The sequence below is a fragment of the Oryza brachyantha genome, chromosome 4, assembly GCF_000231095.2.
Source record: "Oryza brachyantha chromosome 4, ObraRS2, whole genome shotgun sequence".
NCBI classification, from domain to species: Eukaryota; Viridiplantae; Streptophyta; class Magnoliopsida; order Poales; family Poaceae; genus Oryza; species Oryza brachyantha.
This window is the reverse complement of record NC_023166.2, coordinates 16,904,117-16,917,699: the sequence shown is the minus strand read 5'-3', so window position 1 is coordinate 16,917,699 and position 13,583 is coordinate 16,904,117. Positions and strand designations below refer to the sequence as shown.

General features: G+C 40.7%; 2 protein-coding genes across 4 annotated transcripts; both read left to right on the top strand.

The window, feature by feature from the left end:
• The first annotated feature begins 408 nt into the window (after window positions 1–408).
• On the top strand, window positions 409–1,666 carry LOC102712162. Its single transcript, XM_015836481.1, has one exon. The coding sequence runs from the start codon at window positions 432–434 to the stop codon at window positions 1,407–1,409; it is 978 nt and encodes a 325-aa protein (XP_015691967.1). The 5' UTR covers window positions 409–431; the 3' UTR covers window positions 1,410–1,666.
• Window positions 1,667–4,891: 3,225 nt separating this feature from the next.
• On the top strand, window positions 4,892–9,501 carry LOC102711879 (SUMO-conjugating enzyme SCE1-like). 3 transcript variants are annotated; one of them, XM_015836357.2, is made up of 5 exons: window positions 4,892–5,101; window positions 6,806–6,889; window positions 8,536–8,682; window positions 8,795–8,908; window positions 9,031–9,501. In XM_015836357.2, the coding sequence occupies exons 1-5, from the start codon at window positions 5,015–5,017 to the stop codon at window positions 9,091–9,093; spliced, it is 495 nt and encodes a 164-aa protein (XP_015691843.1). In that variant the 5' UTR covers window positions 4,892–5,014; the 3' UTR covers window positions 9,094–9,501. The 3 variants fall into 3 exon arrangements, with proteins under 3 accessions (XP_015691843.1, XP_015691844.1, XP_006652687.1); XM_006652624.3 differs by lacking the exon at window positions 4,892–5,101 and adding an exon at window positions 6,245–6,675; XM_015836358.2 differs by lacking the exon at window positions 6,806–6,889 and having other exon boundaries at window positions 4,897–5,101.
• Window positions 9,502–13,583: the final 4,082 nt, after the last annotated feature.

The window sequence follows — 13,583 nt, the reverse complement described above, 5'->3', positions numbered from 1 at the left end:
CCTCTTCTTACATGCTGCTGCTTGAGTCTGACGACATACATGATTACTCCTTGACAGGTGAAGAACATTCCTCTCCAATCCATGGCCTTGCAAGTTGAAATCTTTACTGCCTCCTATCCACCGGGCTTAATCACCAACCCTACGAGGTCCATAATACTGTCCTGTCGTCCCATTGAACCACACCCCTACGTACACTTGCATGCAGTAATAAACAGCGCCATTGTGTACTCATCATGCTCCCGTACTAATTAAATTAACTAATTTATGGCCACATTAACTTAGATCCGCTCGAGCCATGCTGCAGATCAACGGGCCATGCTTCACTTGCAAGTCACAGGGAGATCGGCGTGACGCGTCCCTTCATTTCACTAATCCATTTGCCATTACAAAGGAACTTTGCCATCATGCTCACTTTCACTCCTGCAACTAAAATGTCCCCATGCTGTCCATGTCTTACACAAGGCCTTCTATTTCCAGCCATGACCACCACCACTTGTCTGAGCCGCGGAGCGTTCCTCCTGCTCGCCGTCGCCGCGCTTGCGCTGCCGCAGGAGCTGCAGCTGCAGGACGCCGTGCTGATCGACGACGTCCTCCAGGAGGCCGCGGAGGCGTGGTACCACGGGAAGCACCGGCGGACAGGCGTCACGTACCCGCTCGCGCTCCCCGGCAGCCTGTCGGGCATCGTGGCCGACGTGGCGCGCTTCCGCGCTGGTAGCCTGAGGAGGTACGGAGTCCGACGGTTCGGCGAGTTCTCCGTGCCCCCGGGGCTCGCCGTGCGCGGCCGTGCGTCGCACCTGCTCGCCGTGCGCGCCAACCTGGGGAACCTCTCGTCCGTCTTCGACGAGTACGCGGCGAGCGGCGGATACCGCATCGCGTCGCCGGTGCTCGGGCTCACGTTCTACGGCCTGGCGTGGCGCGGCGGCACGCCCCGACTGGAGGTCCTCGTCGCGGGCGCGGCCATCCGTGTCAACTTCTCAATGGCGGTCCCAGCGCTGCAGCCAGGGATCGTGCCGCTCTGCATGGCCGTGGCGCTGAACGGCAGCGTCACCGTGACCGACGTGCAGGCCGGGAGCAACACCTGCCACGTGTGGGACCAGGGCCACTTCGCGCTCGTCCTGGGAGGTGCAGGCGACGGCGGCGTGGTGGCGGAGGCCGGCGAGGTGAGCAAGTGGAAGCTGGCGCTCTTCGGGGCGGCGCTTGGCGCGGGCGGCACGGTGCTCCTGGGGCTGGTCCTGGTGGCGGTGCTGAGCATCCAGCGTCGCAAGTCGGAGGTGGCGGAGATGGCGCGACGGGCGTACGAGGAGGAGGCGCTGCGCGTGTCCATGGTCGGCCACGTCCGCGCGCCGTCGGCGGGCGGGTCGCGCACCACGCCGGACGCCCTCGAGAATGAGTACTGCGCCACGTCGTGACACACAAATGCAGACTGGAACGGAAGCAATTGTAGTTGATTTTTTTACATCTCTCATTTTAGGATTTTTTTTCGGTTATCATTCTTTATACCTGTGATAATACTAGCACGTTTTAAATAAATCCGCGACTCTCTATGACGCGTGTATGATCTTGTTAGGCCGTATATATTTCTGGAGGTAGGATGAACTGCACACCTCAACCTGGTGAACTTGCATTGGTTGGTACATTGTAATTCTACGAACACAATTAATCCATTCCGGTTGGCCTCCTCTTCGATGGATAAATGAATTATTAAACTATAAGTAACCTCTCTTTCATATTAGAAGAATTTATAGCATTGTCAATTTATCCATTTATATATATATATATATATATATATATATATATATATATATATATATATTCTCATATTGTGAAACGGATGGAGTACTCGAAATAATATATTGTGTTGCTTAGTGTGTACCACTTCTTCGCCCAATTCTGACGGAGTCTCACCATCTGACAAACATAAAAAAAATAATTTGCACTCTAAATCTTGGTATTGCATAAAAAATATTATATCTAAAAACTACATCTTCCTAAAAAGAAGCCCAAAACTAAATAACTTGTATCGGGAACTTAATATGTCTGCCTAAAATATAGGATACGAGAGAGCTGGTTCTAGGCATACTTAAATATTAGAAATATATTTTGGACCTACTGAACATATATTTTCTGGCATAATTTGAGATCAATTTTAGACGTTCTGGAAAATGCTAACAATATATGTCGCAAAAAGAAAAGTGTGGCATGGCATTTTAGGACCCTGACCCTAAAAGCGTTTATAAGAGAATACTAATACTTTACTCCTAAAAACTATATATTTGGTTCATCCAAAAAATTATTGGGTATAAATACTAGACTCTCCAAAAGAAACCCAAAACTGGATGTATTTGGAAACACACACATGTGTGTTCCCTAAATCTAGGATGGAAGAGAGCTAATTTTAGACATGCGTAAATATATGAAATAGAATTCGAAACATGTTGGAGATATGTTTTATAGGCTAATACCCAAAATTCAATGTAGGGATTACTTTTAGACATATCTTGGAGGTGCTCTAAGGCCAACTTTAAACCAAACCCATATACACTTTAAAGCCCAAAAACAGAACCCTTGTCTTTGTGCATTTCTGTGTCTTCCACGTAGGCTTGTTTACTTCTCAACCGCCACTGCAGGATTTATTAAATTAATATTGTAATTATCAGGTGAAACTAGACATATCAAATTGATTATGTTATCACGGCTTATTTTCTCAAAGCACCATTTCATAGGAAACAAATATGTACCGTTGTGCAAAGTAAATATTACGTGCTTGTTTAATCTTGATAATGTAGTTACATTGTGTGTTCATCCTACATTTAGTTTGTATTTCTAATAAGAAGGTGTTAATAGTACATATGTATATAATTATGCTATTTAATTAAAGGTGGAGAGCTGGGAAAGAGACGGCTAACGAATGAAGTTAAGTAATTTCTTTATCCAATGATGGATAATTTTTGAGCTAATGATCTAATGGCTTCAGATTGCCGAGGAATTGGCTTGCTTCTTTTGTACACAAATATATACCCATTCTATATTTTTTATTTAATGTCATTGACTTTTAAATTTACATTGACTCTTCGTCTTATTTAGTTTTGTTATAATTGGTTTATTACTAAAGTAACTTTTAAAATAACTTATAAGGTTACATATTTATATAAAATATTTGTATTTACACGAACGCTCGAACATGGACTCAAAATAAACGGCGTCAGAAAAACCGAATAGAGCATATACTAGCTAGCTAATTAAAGGTGCAGAGGAGGAGAAGGGGTGACTAAACGCAGTTAAGTAACCCCTCGATATAATGGTTGATAGTTTTGTGGTATGATCAAATGACTCTGAATTGCCGAGGGCTTTGCTCCGTCATCCGTGCATGTGCTTCTTTTGGACACAACGATATGTGTATTATAGGTGCACCATGATCATAACCAAGAATTTAAGGCCCTGATGCTAAAAAAGGAAGATACTGTCAAACAATTAAAATAGTAGATTTCGTATTAGCTATGTGTAAAACATGCATCAGGTCTGTATCCAACAATTTAACGCCCCGGTGCTAAAACAAGAATTATTACATATAAAAGAGAGTATATTTCACTCAGGCTTACGTATATTCGGCTAAAGTTGTGTAATAGATCAGGGCTAGACTCGTTGGGGGTAATTAACTCTGCTCAATTCATGTCACAAAAGGTGTCTCTCTACCACAACAAGAGAGCTAGTGATCAGTCTAACTCTAATGTATCCCTCTCTAGCCATACACTGTCTTAAAAAGGTAGGAAATCGCACATTATGGCCAACATCTGGAGCTATAACGAGGACGCTTACTAGCCGATAAATCTGGAAAGAAGAATTGTTTCTGATGCAACAATTTACTTTCCTTTACTAAGTACTAGAAAATGAGATATCCGATGTATGTTAATGCACATTCGCCCCATCGTCATAAAATACAGTAGCGAACCATTTTTTCCCCAAATTATTCCTGATATGGGGCATCCCTCTTAGGCTCTTAGCTAAGGAAACCTCCTTTCTTTTTTAAAAAAAGCTCTCCACTCAATAAAATGTGTCGAGAGGTGGTGAATTTAATTTCTAAATCCGACCATAAGAGGAATCAATGAGGTCAGCCCATCCACTTATAAGCTAATTAAACGTCTTAATTAGCTTATACGTCGGTTGGCAGGCCGACCCACTTGCGCCCCTAAGTTCAAATATGAATTGGTGGCATTATTCAACCTGGCCCTCAAATCTCAACCAATTAGCGAATGCATGTATGAAACATGAATGGTTCTAAAAAAAGAAATATATTGGATACTCCTGGATACATATAAATGATTTTCATTTAAAAAATGATTCCAAATATTTCTCGGATACTTATGGATACTTCACCGATATTCTAGTCTAGATACCATCATATATTTCAATGAAAATCCCAAATCGAGATTATCAATTAACTTCTGCTCTGTCCAAAATAGATAAATCAGCAACTTTTGGGTAATCGTTAAGCTACCAATATTTTTTTTATTTAGTGGCACATTATTTGAAATGCATTCGAGTGATGCTACATTTATCGTTGAATGTATATTATAAAATAAAGTAATGTTCAAAGTACAGTATTGAAGATCATGCAAAAAATAATATGATATATGTGTTGGAAATTGATTAGTCATGCACATCTTTTATATTTTTGAAACTTAACATTTTCTTTTCTCCTATTACATTATTTTTTTACTTTATTATTATATACACATGTGTATGCATGTATCCGGTTTCTTGCAAATAAGTTGTATCATTTATCCGTCTCCATATTAGTGAGTACACGTATTCATACTGAATAGTGCGCCAATGACAATAAAGCTTTTGGGCCAAAGGACCATTTAACATGTTAAATTTGTACATCTAGACCAGAACACCTCAGCTCCCCAGATCACACATAAAATCCTCTGTCCCTCCTAGACCTGGTTGTGCCACCGCCCCGGCGCGTGGCCGTCGTCCTTGCCGGCAACCGCCGCTCCAACATGGCGCGGGCATGTCGCCGCCACCCAAGCGCGCCGCCTACCCATGCTGCTGCCGCCACCTTCGTCTTCCTCGTCGACCCACAGTGCCACCCAGTCAGGTACGCTGCTGGCTCGCTATCGTCCTCCACAACAATTCAGGGTCAAGATTGGTTGCCAGAGATTACTTTTGCTTCGGGTTTGATTTTAAGGCCGGGGCCATTATTGTCGTACCGGGCCATACCTTCCCATTGCCAAGCCTAGGTGGAGTCATCGTTGGATCCACCCACTCATGCAATCTTCTCCAAATTCATCCTCACCGAATCCACTCGCACAAGACGACACCATCGTCATCTTCATCAGATCTGCTCGCACGCGATGATGTAGTCATCACCCTCACCGTATCCACCCACTAGCACTCTTGTTGTTGTTGGATCCACCAACAATAACCATTGCCGTTGGTTCCCATCCAAGGTAGCTACCGTCGCCGCTGTGGACTCGGTCGTGCAAGGATAAAAGGAGAGGTATGGAGGAAATGGAGGATAAGGAAATCAAGAAGATGATTGGTACATGAGGTGAAGTGTTATTTAATTACATTGGATTCATCCTATTGTTTTTTCATATACATTGTAGCAACTGCTACATATAAAGGTTGTATCCACCTTACCATCTATGTGACATTTTACATTATTGATATCCTAAACACTTATGTAATATAACATATTTTGGTTCCTAAATATACATGTGGTTAGTTTGACAGTGTACCACATCAAATATAACTTATGGAGTGAAGCCTGAGCTATAGGGCAGTTTTAGTGTAGGTTCCAATAAGGTGCATGTATGAGAGAAACAAACGAGAAACTTGCAATATATTGGAGCAAAGAAATTAGGCTAGAACTTCTAAGCACATGTGGCTCATCTAGGTAAGCCAGTAACTAGATTAAAGAAACATTCTATCTAAAACATTTAACGTTTCATGACAAAGAAAGCTAGAAATAGAAGATTTTTTTATCCAAGTGGGATAAATTTTAGTCTAAACTATATAACGTTAAAGCACATTTAACCAAACTAGCATCTTACGACATGTCTAGCCTTACACATTTCTAAAAAAATACTAACTACGTCTAAAATAAGATTACTTTTAACCATCCTATCTTGTCTCAAAATAAGTTTATTTATAGGCAATTACTGTAATGAAGTTTATAAAAGCAAGCAATAAATGCATTAAGAATAAATAAAGTAGTGAATTATTATTCATTAGAATTTGATAAAGTTTAGGCAATTACCATTTGTTTGTTCGTATCAATCTGGAGTAGTGTACATTTTTCTGTGACATTTGATAAAGAATTGATTAGACATTGCCCTGGTAACTTCGGAGCCCACACGTCCACCACGGCACCACCGGGCTGACCCTTTGCCATTCCTGATTTTACTCACACCCATCTGGAGAGGAACCGAAGAGGCGGCGAACCTCCCCTACGGCTACGGCAACAATCCACGCCGCCGCCCGCGAGCAGGTGGTCCCACGCGAGTGCTGGGAAGAAGAAGAGGAAGCAGCACAGCGGCAGCTCCCGCGTCCGACCCCTGGAGAGCGTATTGCTGGTTTGGATTGCACTCGATGGCGTCCGGAGGAGGAGGCATCGCCCGCGCGCGCCTTGCCGAGGAGCGCAAGGCGTGGCGCAAGAACCACCCACATGTGCGCGCCCACCGCTAGCGACTGATCTGTCCGGGCTAATTTATTCCTAGTTTTTTTTAAAAAAAAAATCCTCTTTGTGTTTACTAGTAGTGATGGGGACGTCGCTGCGTCTTTCTTTGGTTGGTTTCAGGGCTTCGTGGCCAAGCCGGAGACCCTGCCGGATGGGTCCGTCAACCTCATGCTCTGGCGATGCATCATCCCCGGCAAGGAGGGCGTAAGAAACATCGAAAGAACCCGTCCCCTTTTTTTTCACTCGGCTGTTCCTTATCCTAACTAGCACTAGTACTTTTGGCTCGACTAGCATTAGGTTTATTTTGGTTCGATCTATAAATTTTTAATGGTCGTTTCGATTCTTGATTAAGATACTAAGATATCCCCACGATTTAGTAGTCCGGAGTGGACAGGCTTGGAAATGGTTATGTGTACTAAAATTTGCTTGCTAAAATCTTACTAACACTGATTTGTCATGCTGTGAGTAAATCAGATTTTCCATAACTCCCATCTTGTTACATAAAAAGTCTGAAATTATTATTAGTAAGAGGTAAGAGTTCAGTAAGAAAAATTTATTGCGTGTGGGAGTGCTCGCTATCTAGCCACTGAGCAATAGGGGTAAGCACTAGCAGTTTGGGTTTTGCAATCCTGATGCAAAACCCTTGCAGGTAACATGGAAAGATGTAAACTGATTTATTCTCCTCTTGAAACACAACTATGTGATTTGGTGTAAGCAGAGTGTACCGGACCTGGTCTTGAATGCTTGAATGGAACCACGGACTTTATTGTAGTTTTGCTCCATCTGGTTGCTCAATGCAGTTATACGATTTGTTTAACAACGCCACTGTATTCTGATGTTACCAGATAAACTCTAGCTATAGTGGGCCTTTTGTCATTTCCATTCAATTAAATTTAACTTGAGGTGGTACAACAAAATCTAAGACATTGGTTGCAGAAAGTATAAATCTCATTATAGAGGATTTTACGATTTATTCATTTGAAACAGTATTTGAAACAGTGGGTAACATTCTTATTCTGTTACAATTAATCTCAACAGGTTGTCTTTCATCTAGCCGCAAACTTCGGTATTTGAAACGGTAGATAAACAAGCCAATCCATTTGAAAGTTCACATATACATCTTTATATGTGGTAACCAACACTTTGATTGCATATTAAGTGCTACCATAGTATCATGGTACTGGTCAGCAACATATAGTTGCATAGTTAGTCCTTGCACTATTTGGTCTGCATAGTATTTACTGTTATATGTTAAACACGATCAGGAATTCAGGCCTCATCATATCAAATGATCTGACATGATGGTGAGTGCCATGGCTCCTTATGGATTAGAAGCATAATGAGATGAACGGAACTCCGGACCTGCAAATTTATACCGTTTCTGAGTATTTTTGCCCCATGGAAATGGAACTGCTGCGCAAAATGAGATTAGCTGAGCCATTGAAATATGTAAGATCGGCTAGAAAAGTGGTTTTCACTATTTCTCATAAAACACCTTTTAGAATGCTTTTCTTCCATGAATGATATGATAACTTGATTAAAGGAAATCCTTGTATGCTACAATAATTCAGTCTTCTGTTGTATTTGTTCACAATCTCTACTTTTACTGGCTCATTCTATTTTTCTGATATCATAAGAGCTGGTTAAAAAGAAAAGCCCATACCTGCTAATAAATATTATGTGCAGCTGCTTTGTTATCTTATGACTTATTTGCATGTGCACAGTCTTATGTTAAATTTGGTACTCTGCTCACACTCCATAGAGTGACTGTGGCATTGAATAAGACTATATTTCTAAAGCAATAGTGCCGTAAAGTATGATTGTGTGTTAAATTTATTTTCTTCCTACAGACAGATTGGGAGGGTGGATATTTCCCACTCACTATGCAATTCACTGAAGACTACCCAAACAGCCCTCCTTCCTGCAAGTTCCCTTCAGGCTTTTTCCACATTAACGTCTACGACTCTGGGGCAGTATGCCTATCAATCTTGAGTAGCGTAAGCTGAAACTGAGTGCATATGTTCTTTTAAGCACACACATATATATATATACACACAGACATCCTATTACCCTTTCTGAGCCGTGATGACCTTTATCTTGTTTTTGCAGGGATGGAAACCTTCAATTACAGTGAAGCAAATTCTTATGGGCATCCAAGAGCTGTTTGATGATCCAAATCCTATGTCTGCTGCCCAGAATTTAAGCTATGAGCTCTATAAAAAGGTTTTGTCATGGCTTGCACTTTCACACCGAAGAAAAACAAACTAGATATAAAATGTCTTAATTCTGAATTAGTCATGCACTTAACAACTACGTTATTCTGTCCCATTGTCTGTCATTTGCAGAACATGCCGGAGTACAGGAAGTGTGTCCGTCAGCAGGCCAAGAAGTACCCTTCAGCTCTTTAGCCGTGCACTACCCGCAAGATACTGGCCGCTATACATTTTGATGAACCTGTCAAGACCGCGTCTGTAATTGCTGGGGGCTAAACTCGTGCTCATGCTGTGGTATGGTCAGTTGCCGAGTTGGCAATGTGGTGATATGCCTGTTAGAACCACTAAAATACACTTTTAAGTCGACCTGCATGACTATTGTCCTGGCCTGTCGGTGCCTTAACAGCAGAAAGTTTCAAAAGCTTCGAGCTTTTTTCTGATGTTTTTTCTCTTCTCTGTGATGGGAAGATTTCGTCGAGGGACTCCTCGAATCGATAGCTCAGATTGACAGCCCAAATGATTGTGAGAGGGGGTGGCCCAAATGGGCCTAGAAGATTGCCAATCTTCCCTGGTCACACAGGTCAATAAAGCTGCATCTGTACTTTCAGGGACCCCTGATGATTGCCCTAAAGCCCGGAAGCCTGTTCACTTCACACTCGTGCTAGTGCGTCCAGCGCTCTCTATTTTGCAGGGCCATGGCCAGTTCACCGAAGGATACTGGGGCAAAGAGAATCACTTGGTGAGGACCGAAACAAGAGGAAGCGATAAACACACGGGAGTTGCTACGCTTGCCCTTACCACCCCCATTTGATGATGCATTGAATTCAGGCTCACCGCTCACCAGATAGGAGTATATGCTATAGCTGGTCAATTCGGTGCCATGCATCTGGATGGGAAGTTTTGCAGGACTGGAATATGCGGCACGCGAGACGGACGGAGCGTTCCGAGCCACTGATCGCCGAACGGATGGTCTCGATCAACGCAGGCTGTGCACATGGGGCTCGACTGTTTACAGCACCAGACAGACCAAGTGCTGCCTTCCAAAAGAAAAGCCAGGGCTGTTTGGACACAAGTTCACTTGTCATATCGAATGTTTGGATGTTAATTAGGAGTATTAAATATAGACTAATAATAAAACTAATTGTATAAATAAAGACTATTTCACTGGACAAATTTTTTAAGCCTAATTAATCCATGTTTAGTAAATGTTTACTGTAGCATCACATTCATTATGCTCAATAGATTCGTCTCGCGAAATAGTCCAGAGTATGAGGTGGATTTTATTAATAGTCTATATTTAATACTTCTAATTAGTACCCAAACATTTGATGTGAGAGGAACTTAAAAAAAAGTACCAGGGGATCCAAATATGTTTTCCATGAACAGCTAGCGAACAAATACAATGAACCGAAAATATTGCGTTGGAAAAGAAGCAACAAGGGCATTGACATCCGAGATATAGTCCATCATGTTTTTTTCCCCGTCTTTTCCCTTTCGAAAAAGACATCAGAGCTGAGGATACTCTTGGTTTGCGACATAATTTGAGCAAATTTCTCGAATGATGTCTTTCTTTTAAGGAAATTGCTGGTTTGCTGCCGTTCTGCAATTGTGCTTAACCACCCCTCTCGATCAGTGTGATCTGAAAAATTCCTTCTGCTGGTGTTCCAGTGAGAATCTTCAGATGGCTTACTGGAACAAGCCACATGTGATTTGGATGGTGACTTTCCTGGTTCGTAAAAGTGAGACTTTTCTCAAGAGGGGGCACAAGATTATCTTTTGGAACTTTTCATTTTTGTATAATCTAATTCTTGCCAAACAATAGGGTTGCTTATCTAAGAAGCTGTCTTATTCTGAACCCAAGATCCTATAAACTGCCCTGCCGAAATAAATCTAAGTTAGGCAAGACCTTTACCGCTTCACCATAGGCACGCTACTTCCTGAAAGAATGCAACCAGAAATTTTTAGCAAAATTGCAATCTCTTTATAAAATATCTTCTAGAATAGAAATCTCGGTAGGCTCTTGCCCCTTCCTGAAGTAGGTAAAGGGTTCACTTCGCCAGATTTTTATTGTTTCTAAGAAAGCTATGCCAATCACTTAAGGCAGAGTTAAACGTGTGCCTCTCAATTACTTGAGGGAGAGAGAAACCATTGAGGACCTTACGGTACTGCAGGGAAGTTAAAGGACATGAATAAGACAATGCCGTAATCTACTGTCAAACACTCTCTTCAATTTTATGGTAATGAAAAAAGGAGCAGAAGAAACTGAGGTTTGAAACAAGCACGGTGTGAATATGGTGCATAACACCAGTCCAATTTCCACCATAATCCATTTGGAACTGTCCAATACGCAGCAAATTTTCCAACGATGACAACAACCACCCGAAATTCCTTTTCGCGCTTCCAAATGGGGATAGAAACTGTAGTAGTATACAAGTGAGCCTAACAAGCGTAAAGAGCGATGGGCCACATCACGGTCCCTCCCTACCACCTAATATCTTTACTGGATTCATCTCGGAGAGGCGAGGGCAGTATGGCTGTAAAGCTTCCACTATCGCTTGTGCTGCGACCATTTGCCGTGATGCGTGTGATTTATGTCATCCGTGCAATTGTATAGTAGTACTGTCCTTCGTATAGTAGTATACTACTATATTGCATCCAACTCCTACTAACGTTTAGTTACTACGACACGGCCGGGTTATTGCTCCAACTAGTCCAACTACCACTAGTCCTACTTTATGATTTCCGTGCCATCTTGCTAGTAATACTGGAGCTTATAGAGAAAAAAAGTTGGGTTATGAGCAATAGAGATCGAAGAGAGTGAAAAGAAAAATTGGACTGCGTATTTGACTATGGAAGAGATCGTTGGTAAACGCCGTTGAGGAGGGGAATATTTGAGCACTTGGAAGAATCCACAGGTTCATGACTATGAGTGGACTGATTCCTAGCTTCTGGTTGCAGCCGAGATGAATTTCGCAAGGGAATTCGCTCGTCCAAACCCGGACTCTTCCTCCACCATTTCTTATTTTTCCACAGCCGGCTAGTCGGAGGTGTCCGTCAACAAGTGGAGCTCAATTAACGCCCACAACTTTCTGCCCAGCTTCCAGTCTTAAATAGGCGTCGTATGGCTGCGAAGACAGTATGTAATAGGAAAAGAAGACTCATGTTCGATCTTATGGGTTAGAAATTATCACGTTAATCGGAGAAAAAGAAAAAAATATGAACCATTAGATCACGGTGGGTCCAGATTATAACGGTGTAGATAAATCAGAGAAAAAAGAAAAAATATGCACCGTTAGATCATGGTGGGTCCAGATTATAACGGTCTAGATAAATCATAGAAAAAGAAAAAAGGAGGAGTTTTTTTTAGAGAAAAAAGAATGTGATTTTTTTGGATAAAATTGAACGTGGATTTTTTTTTGGAAAGATTGGATCTTTTTAATATGGATCTAAAGTAATAGGAAAAAAAGGCTCCACGTTCACTCTCACGGGCTAGAAATTATCACGTTAATCAGAGAAAAAGAAAAAAATATGAACCATTAGATCACGGTGGGTCCAGATTATAACGGTGTAAATAAATCGGAGAAAAAGAAAAAATATGAACCGTTAAATCACGGTGGGTCCAGATTATAACGGTGTAGATAAATCAGAGAAAAAAGAAAAAATATGCACCGTTAGATCATGGTGGGTACAGATTATAACGGTGTGATAAATCATAGAAAAAGAAAAAAGAAGAAATTTTTTTAGAGAAAAAAGAACGTGATTTTTTTGGATAAAATTGAACGTGGATTTTATTTTTTGGAAAGATTGGATCTTTTTAATATGGATCGGACATACGTGATTTTTTAGTAGAAAAAAGAACATTATTTTTTTTGATAAAAATAGAATGTGGATTTTTTTGGAAGGATTGGATTTTTTTTTTAATATGGATCGGACAAGGAGATAAAAATGTTTTTAGGAGAAAAAAAGTGATTTTTTGGATAAAAAAAGAGCGTGGATTTTTTTGGAAGGATTGGATTTTTTTTACCTGGATCGGACAAGGGGAAAACATGATTTTTTTTATTAAAAAGAACATGATTTTTAGAATAAAAAAACTTGATTTTTGGATAAAAAATAACGTGATTTTTGGATATAAAAAAGAACGTGGATTTTTTTTTTAGAATCTAGATTGGACAAGGAGTTTTTTTAGAGAAAAAACGTGATTTTTTGGATAAAAAAGAACATGATTTTTTGGATGAAAAGAATGTGGATTTTTTTGGAAGGATTGCATTTTTTATAATCTGGATCAAAAAAGGAGAAAAAACATGATTTTTGGATAAAAAAGAACGTCGATTTTTTTGGAAGGATTAGTTTTTTTAATAAAAATTGGACAAGGAGAAAAAAACGTGAATGTAAAAGTTTGATCTAAGTTAAGTCCGAGTTTAAAACTATATTGGCACTTTAATATTTATATTTTATAATATAATATGAAACTATATTTGATATTATAAAAAATTTCGTAACGAAGTCTGCGCGGGCCACGATGCTAGTTTATAAATAAAAATAACTATAAATTATATATATATATATAACGATTAAAAACCAAGGCAAAAAAATTAGGACAAGAAAACTCAAAATTTATTCTAAGTTAAAGGTTACAAATTAAATTTAGCATATATATATACACACACGTCAGAAGTGAAAAGATA